The following is a 7,829-nucleotide window of genomic DNA, read 5'->3' on the forward strand; positions in this document are numbered from 1 at the left end:
AAGGTAGATAAGCGTCAAATTCATTACTAATGTAAAAATTATTGTATTTTGAGGTGAAATTCGCGTTTAAATGGTTCGAAATGAAAAGAAGAAAAAGAATTGAAGTGGAAATATTCAAGAAATACACTCGTGACTTCCTATAATTTAATCTACTTTACTATAATTTTTACACATTTGTCATTAAATTTTAATTGACTATTTATTAAAATATTTTAAAATTTAATATATCAACTCATAATCACATAATCAAATCATGAGATCTCACGTATTGAACAAAATTGAATATAGTTTCTTAATGCTTGAGTATTTTTGAACATTTCAAGAACGAGCTGTAGATCAATTTTTATCCTCCAATCCATCCTATCAGATATGATGTGCCCCTCCCCTAAATTCTTTGAATTGGTGAAATTTAGGTAGCATTGCAAATAGGATGATTTCCCTCCAAATTTGTTGTCAGGTGACCAGTCTGGTCAGCAATCGGACCAAAATAATCAAAACGACGATGACATACAACTTGAACATATGATACAAACGAACATTCCAGATGGATCTCACACACTAATATATAGCAAAGTTGCGTAAACAATCTCACACTATAATATGAAGTGCATAGTAGCAATCATTTATAATTTTCTGATTATTACCACACATATTATTAAAACTTAAAAATACCTTTGTAAATTTTATAGCAGCTGCAAGTTTATTTCTTGGAACACTGGTCTCCATCACAAATCCAACCCTCTCCACCCTTCTTTTCTTCGACATCTGAATTTTCCGGTTCAACTTCAACTGTTTTTCCTTTCTTCTCATGATCACCATCAAAAGCACATCTTGGATGCAAATCAAAGTCACAATCTTCACAATAATAAGACCATATCAGACCCTCTTTGTTGCAGCTGTCGCAGTTAAAGAACGGACGTTTTGTGAGAACGAGCTCGTCCCCATGTAGCGAAGATTTCAACTTTCTGGGCCATCCCTCGGCCATTTTCTCATACCCTTCTTCAATCTTTTTGAGTTGTTCTTCAGTGAAGGGATACGCTTCTGCACCATGACGCATGATAAGTTCCCTAGCGTTGGTTGTGATCGTCTTGCCTGTGGGCCCGATCGCAACGAGCATGGGGATGCCACGGACCTTGAATAAGCGGCTCAAAGACTCCTTCCTTTTGTCACCGAATGGGATAGCGAGCCATGGCATGGATGAGAAGAATTCGTCGAAGGAAGTCTGGTCTCTGTCACTCGAGATGAAGACCACTTCAAGTGCTTCGCCTTGTTCTTTGATCTTCTGATAAGATTCTATGAGCTTGGGTAGGAAGGCACGGCACGGTGGACACCAATGTGCCGAGAAGTAAATAAGCACAGTTTTTCCAACAAGATCATGCACGGGAATCTAAACGAGAAAAAAAAATAATTAATTAGGAAATCGAAAAACATGAGAAATGAGGCGAATACAATGAACACCTGATTAATATACCTTTTCACCATCTTTTCTGATCACAAAATCACAATCTTTTGACACCAGAATGGATTCAAAAGTTTGTGCTTCCAATTTCGCCTTCTCTATCTCTTGAAGTTCGATGAATTTCTGGGGTGTGAAAGGATACGCCTTTGTGCCATGCTCCTCAATGGCTTCGGTGACATTAGAATGCAGAGTTTTCCCGTCTGGCCCGATTACGACTATAGTTGGGAGGGAATTGAGCTCAAAATAACGGACTAGTTTCTCACAAAGTTGGTCCTGTAAGGGGAGTGAAAGCCACGGCATTTGTTCAAACTCTTCTTTAAACGATGGTTCATCATTGTCAAGGGGTATCATAACAATCTCAAAGTCCTTTTCTGCTTCTTTCAAACTCTTATATACTTCAACGAGCTTCGAAGTAAAAGCAACGCAATCTTTGAATTTGGCCAAAGAGAAATATAGGCCAATGGTTTTACCTTCGAGCTCAGAGACAGGCACCTTGCAAACGCACAGACAAGAAAGTTCATTATAGTGATGAGTAAATCTAATTCGCACATTACCGTGGGAGGTACAAGTAAAATACATACATTTTTCCCATCAGCAGTTATCACATAATCTCGAGCCCTGGAGACGAGCAAAGATTGCAGTGACTGATTCCTCTTAGCTTCTTCTTCTTGTTCCTTGAGTTTTCCGATTGTTTCATGGTCAAAAGGGTATCCTTCTGCCCCGTATTCTTTCACAATTTTCACTCCTTCAGTGGTCAATACTTCTCCATTTTCGTTCAGAATTGCGAAATGAGGTATTCCCCTGACAGAGAACAACTCATTCAACTGCCCACGAGTCTCGGATTCGGAAAATGGAACAGCAAGCCAGGGCATTTTCAAGAAATATGAACTAAATGAATCATTATCTTTATCACCAGAGATGAACACAATCTCGAATTTACTATCTGGAACAAGTTGATCTTACGTCTCAACCAGTTTTGGAGTGAATCGTTGACACGGACCACACCATGATGCAGAAAAATATAATCCAACTACCTTTCCTTTCAGACTATCCACTGTAACCTGGTCAATATCATGAAAGATGAACAACTAATACATCTATAAACTTTAAGAATGAATTTAGATCGAGTAATTTGAAATCAAGATTTTAAATTCATTTTAATCGTTCGGATTCTTCCGATATGGGGAAATTTAAAATTTATCATCTTTAAAGTTAAAGCTTGGAATTATTCAAGTAAAAAAGCTTAAATTTAGGAGCCATGAATTTAAAATCTAACTATATGAAAATTATCCATGCACCAAAAATACATTTGAAACAAGAATTTTTTATGACACAATCCAATCATCTCCTATGTCTCTTTGCCTTTCATGCCAAAATCCATGAATGACAGCTAACAAGAGACTAAACAGAGAAACACAGTACAAATCACTGAACAAGCCATTATCATAGTCGCCATGATCATCATCATAATCTTCCACTTTCTCAAACACATACAAAGTTTAAAAAAAAAACACATTTAAAGACTCCTCATTTCAACCCAAAAAGAATAAAATCACAAAAAATGATTAAGAATCAAATGTAAGCATTTCAATCAATTTATGATGAACTCAAACACCTACTGAATGAAAAAAAATGGAAAAAAGAAAGATCTTTCCGCAAAATAGCACATTCCCAGAAGCCAAAGTTGAAATCCCAACCAAAAAAAGAGGAAAAAGAACATTAGTAATTTTCGAACCAAGGAAACAAAATTTAAGCTCAAGAGCAAGAAAATAAACTTGTAAGAATATTAACAACAAATGAAATGGATCACCTGATCACCGTTGTTCCGAATAAGGAAATCCCTGTTTGCAGAGCATAAAATAGATTTGAGATCATGTTTAGCATCCCCTTCATCAACACCCATGGCACCCTTTTCTTGGACCTCCATTGTTTTTCCCGATTTCAACTTCAAGAAAACGAAAAACCTAAAATCTTGAATGAAAATCGATCGCTCAAGTCCTGTGACAGAAACAGGGATAAATAGAAAAGGATTGCTTTAGATTTCCTTGCAGGAGACTTTTGAGATTCTTCACCCGTAAGTCATTGTTTAGTATTATTAGAAATCGAGATGACTCGGAGAGGAGTGGTGCTGACGCTGACGATGACGATGACGATGACGCTGATGCTGTGCATTTATTCTCGGATGATGCTTTGGTTAAATCATATGTTTAACTGGAAGTTTCTAATCAATCTGGGCCGTACACGGCATTGTATGGTTTTAATCCATGTTCAAGATGCCTTCTATTTTTCATTTCTTTTTATATTTGAACTTTTTACCTAATACACAATCAAAATCTTTAAAAAAAAAAAAAATTAGAGCATAAATGATTGAATAGTTTCCTATCAAATAAAATGATTATGTTCATGTTTAAAGTGAAAAAAAAAATTTTTTATATCATATAAATTTAATTGATAATCAAGATGTCTTTTATTTTTATTTTAACTTTTTACCTAATACGAAGTCAAATCTTTTTTTTATATATAAAATAACTAGATTATAAATAATTGAGTAGGTTTTCTATTAGATGAATTGACTATGTTTATATTTGAAATGAGAAGTAATATTTTCGAAATTATGTGGTTTTTATCAGTGGTCAATAAGATGTCTTCTATTTTCCATTTTTTTTACTTTTTACCTAATACGAAGTCAAATTTTTTTATAAAAAAAGTAGAATATAAATAAACGAGCATGTTTTTTGTGAGACGAATTGACTATATTCATATTAGAAGTGAAAATTAATATTTTTAATTTAAAAAATAATAGTTCCAATCAAATAAAAGATTGATATCACAAATTGACCAGTGAAACGATCTTATCTAAATTTTTTTTAGTAAACTTGGAAATTGGGAAAAAAATATCCGTCAAGTTAAGGGGTGATTTTAATTTTACATATTTTGAAAATAGAGTAGGTCACTTGTGAAATGGTCTCACGAATATTTATCTGTAAAACGGGTCAACCATACCGATATTCACAATAAAAAGTACTACTTTTAGCATAAAAAGTAATACTTTTTCATGGATGACCCAAATAAAATATCCGTCTCACAAAATACGACCCGTGAGAGCGTTTCACACAAGTTTTTGTCTTGAAAATATAGTGGAGGACAAAAATTTATGACTTGTATTTGTAAGATGAAACTTGAAAGTGTACATGTTAGACTTAATTTAATTGTGGTGATGAGAGTCAAAACCAGTAGGTCGCGATAGGTATAATCGGAAGACAGTATAAAAGCAGAAACTCTCGTATCACATTAACAAAAGCAAAACTCCTTGAGTACCTAAAACGGCTTAGAAAATCAGAAGCACCACATAGCATTTAAAGCAGAACTTAGCTTAAGCAGAAGTAACTTAACGTCTTTTACTTGATCGTCACAATCTTAAATGTTACCTTTATTTTACCTGGTATTAGCATTAATTGCACCATTAATGCTGTACAAAGATATTTAACGCTCCTTACCAATTTTGGTATGAAACAAGACTGATTACTCTGAAGCTTTCTGCAGGACCTTTTTTAGGTATTAAAGCTGACTCTACTCAGGAGCATCAGAAGATGTTATTTATTATAGACGTTGGACTCAAATTTTTCTATATATATAGAGGTCAATCCTTTATAGAAAACAACGTTATTATCATTATCAACGCAACGTTTATTCCAACGTGAGTTTTGAGCATTCATCAACTACTTATCTTCAAGCTCAACATACAGAAAAGCAGCACACGCTTTATTATCCATATCTGATCTTCTGAGATCATTTTGTGCTATTGCTGTTTCGTAACTTTCTTCAAGATAAACACTTTACTATTTCATTGAGAAGAGTTTGTAAACCGAAAAAGAGTCTTTTCCAGAACTTTGTTATATTAGTTTTACGGAGTTGTGTAACTAAGAGTTTCAGTAGGCTAAGGGTAAGCCCTATTGAAGTAGGTGTGTACAAGTGTTGTACTGTAATATCTAAAATTTTTTAGTGATACCTTCTGGAAACAGAAGAAGGGGAGACGTAGAAGATTTTATCTTCGAACTTCCAGAAACAATCACTATTCAACTGCCTAATGTTTTATTATTTCTCCTCGTACTCCATCGGATCGTTTCCGCACTTATTGTGATCTGCTGGATTTATATTCGAACAAAACCAGCTATAATCTCTAACAGGTTCTAGCACCCTTTGCAAAATCAACAAACAAAGGAAAGAGTTTATTGACCCCCCCTCTAAACTCCTTATCGACCCCACAAGTGGTATCAGAGCAGATTTTTCTTGTTCTAAATATTTCAATAATAATAAATATCAAATGAACAAATATTTTCAAGGCCCCAAATTAATAAAGTGCGGTGACATCAAAAATATTGAGCCACAGAAAAGAGTAGAACAACCTCATGATGTAAATTAATAAATTATAAAGACTTACTTTTGGCTAACTTGAGATGTTCTGCGGCCGCCAAATAATTTGCATGACTGCTCAACCTTTGGTTTCCTCTGTGTTTTTTTTCGCTTACCTTTTATAGGGTTTTAAATTTTTTAATGAAGTATCAATCTTTTAAATATTAATAATAATTTTTTTAGGATGCGTTATAATTTCAGTTAATATTCAAAATAAATCAATTGTAAAAAATAGAAGTCCTACATAAAAATCTAATATAAAATAATTTCGCTAAAAATCTAAAATAATTATTTAAATTTTTATTTAGATTTTACTAAAATATATTTTTATGATAATTTTTATTGGATAAAAAGGGACAATCAAAATAATTATTGTAAAATTTTGGTGTATTAATATATCGTATTATATAAAATAGTATAGTTACAAAAAATGTAAAACTATATCCTAATTTGGTGGACCAGCCCGCTCCGTTTAGGTTTGCCCCGTCTCGGTCCACAACCCAAACGGATGAGTCCGTTTGGCTCGCCTTCAAATGAGTTGCTATTTTATCAACCAAACCGCTCAATTTTTATGACGGGACGGGCCGATCCGACGAGCCTGACCCAATTTGACAAGTCTAATTGAATTCCCTTTATCAAGCATCACATGAGAAAAGGAAAGAAAAGAAAAGAAAGATTAATGGAATAAAATCATTCTAATTCTTTTACAAAATTTACTATTATACAATTATATTTATGCATATACCCCTATATAAATTATACATGAAGACTAGACAAATTAAATATCAGGCTTAATTTTTTTAAAAAAATACATAATATAACAAATTCAACCTACTAATTACATAATATAACATAAATATATAATGTGATTTCAATTGAAATTAATATCATAAGCTTTAAAAATGCCAAAATGCCTTTCACCACTCTTCCCATTCTCATCAAATAGATAAAAAAAGAACACCTCTAACCAAACTCCAGGCCTTTCAAGATCTTGCATTTTCGGCACTCGCCACCTCATCTCCCCTGGTCGGCCACCATGTCTCCGTCACCACCACGGGGAAGCATATACAAACGCGTCGATTGTTGCATCAAACATGTTTGTGTTAGCAAGGTTTTGGTCTATCTCTACCGAGGATGACCTAAACAAAGCATTGTCTAGTGACACATATTTTTCAATATTTACTTATCTAAAAAAAGAATACCTGCAAGAATCGTAAATTTACAATATTAGAATCGAAAGTACAAGACAAAGGAGGGTATGAGTTCGACAGGATGTTCGAGGCGTGACACAACGAAATCTTGATTGTGTCACCTAAACCTAGTGTTTGTAGCGCTTTGTATAAGTTGAGGATAGCGGGTGCTACGTATGGAGTGTAGAACGGGTCCTTTAGGTAAACCTCGTTGCCTACGGCTAAGTATCGAACTTGACTAGGCAGGACGTGAGCGAAAATATTGGATAGGATCGACCTATTGGAGTACAGTCGACATCGTGCCATTGGTTAGTGTGGGGACGGGGTTGAAGAGTCAGATTCTTGGAATTGCGTTGGATCTGAGGAAGTCGACGACCATGGCTGTAACAGACTCCTACCGAGGAAGTCGACGACCATGGCTGTAACAGACTCCTACCGGTGCAGCATTTGCTAGGAAATGGAGGGATAACAAGATGTAAAGAAGTAGGATTTGATCAATAATTGACATTATTTGAGATGAAAATTTAATGGGATTTGTGGGAATTTTTCTGCGTTGTTTGAATTTGCAGTCGACATTGTGCCATTGGCTGTGGGGACCGTTTTAAGTTTGATTTTGGTGTAAATTTGTTCGGACAAGTGAATGTGTAGTGAATGAATTGTGATATTTTTTTAGTTTCACTTTTGTGTGCCAAAATTCGATTATATAATAATTTTAACAATTGTTCATCTGGAAAAAAAATACCAATTTTGTTTGTAATAATTTAATT

The 7,829-nt window shown here is 34.3% G+C and overlaps 1 protein-coding gene and 1 pseudogene across 1 annotated transcript; both read right to left on the bottom strand.

Moving 5' to 3' along the window:
- Nucleotides 1-488: 488 nt before the first annotated feature.
- LOC142520492 (putative nucleoredoxin 1) lies at nucleotides 489-3,583 on the bottom strand. The gene is made up of 4 exons (XM_075623473.1): nucleotides 3,270-3,583; nucleotides 2,041-2,520; nucleotides 1,472-1,951; nucleotides 489-1,387 (listed from the first exon to the last, which is right to left on the bottom strand). The coding sequence occupies exons 2-4, from the start codon at nucleotides 2,329-2,331 to the stop codon at nucleotides 701-703; spliced, it is 1,458 nt and encodes a 485-aa protein (XP_075479588.1). The 5' UTR covers nucleotides 2,332-2,520; nucleotides 3,270-3,583; the 3' UTR covers nucleotides 489-700.
- A 3,160-nt stretch (nucleotides 3,584-6,743) lies between these two features.
- LOC142520351 (glucan endo-1,3-beta-glucosidase, acidic-like) lies at nucleotides 6,744-7,384 on the bottom strand (annotated as a pseudogene).
- Between the last annotated feature and the right edge of the window lie 445 nt (nucleotides 7,385-7,829).

The sequence above is a fragment of the Primulina tabacum genome, chromosome 12 (genome assembly GCF_025594145.1).
Source record: "Primulina tabacum isolate GXHZ01 chromosome 12, ASM2559414v2, whole genome shotgun sequence".
In the NCBI taxonomy this organism is placed as follows: domain Eukaryota; kingdom Viridiplantae; phylum Streptophyta; class Magnoliopsida; order Lamiales; family Gesneriaceae; genus Primulina; species Primulina tabacum.

Bases quoted from the DNA above. Each gene is read 5' to 3' on its own strand.
- LOC142520492 (XM_075623473.1), bottom strand. From the start codon at position 2,331: ATGCCCTGGCTTGCTGTTCCATTTTCCGAATCCGAGACTCGTGGGCAG. The intron at 1,952-2,040 runs GTATGTATTTTA...TGCGTTTGCAAG, and splicing joins TAACTGCTGATGGGAAAAAT to GTGCCTGTCTCTGAGCTCGA. The intron at 1,388-1,471 runs GTATATTAATCA...TTTCTCGTTTAG, and splicing joins TCAGAAAAGATGGTGAAAAG to ATTCCCGTGCATGATCTTGT.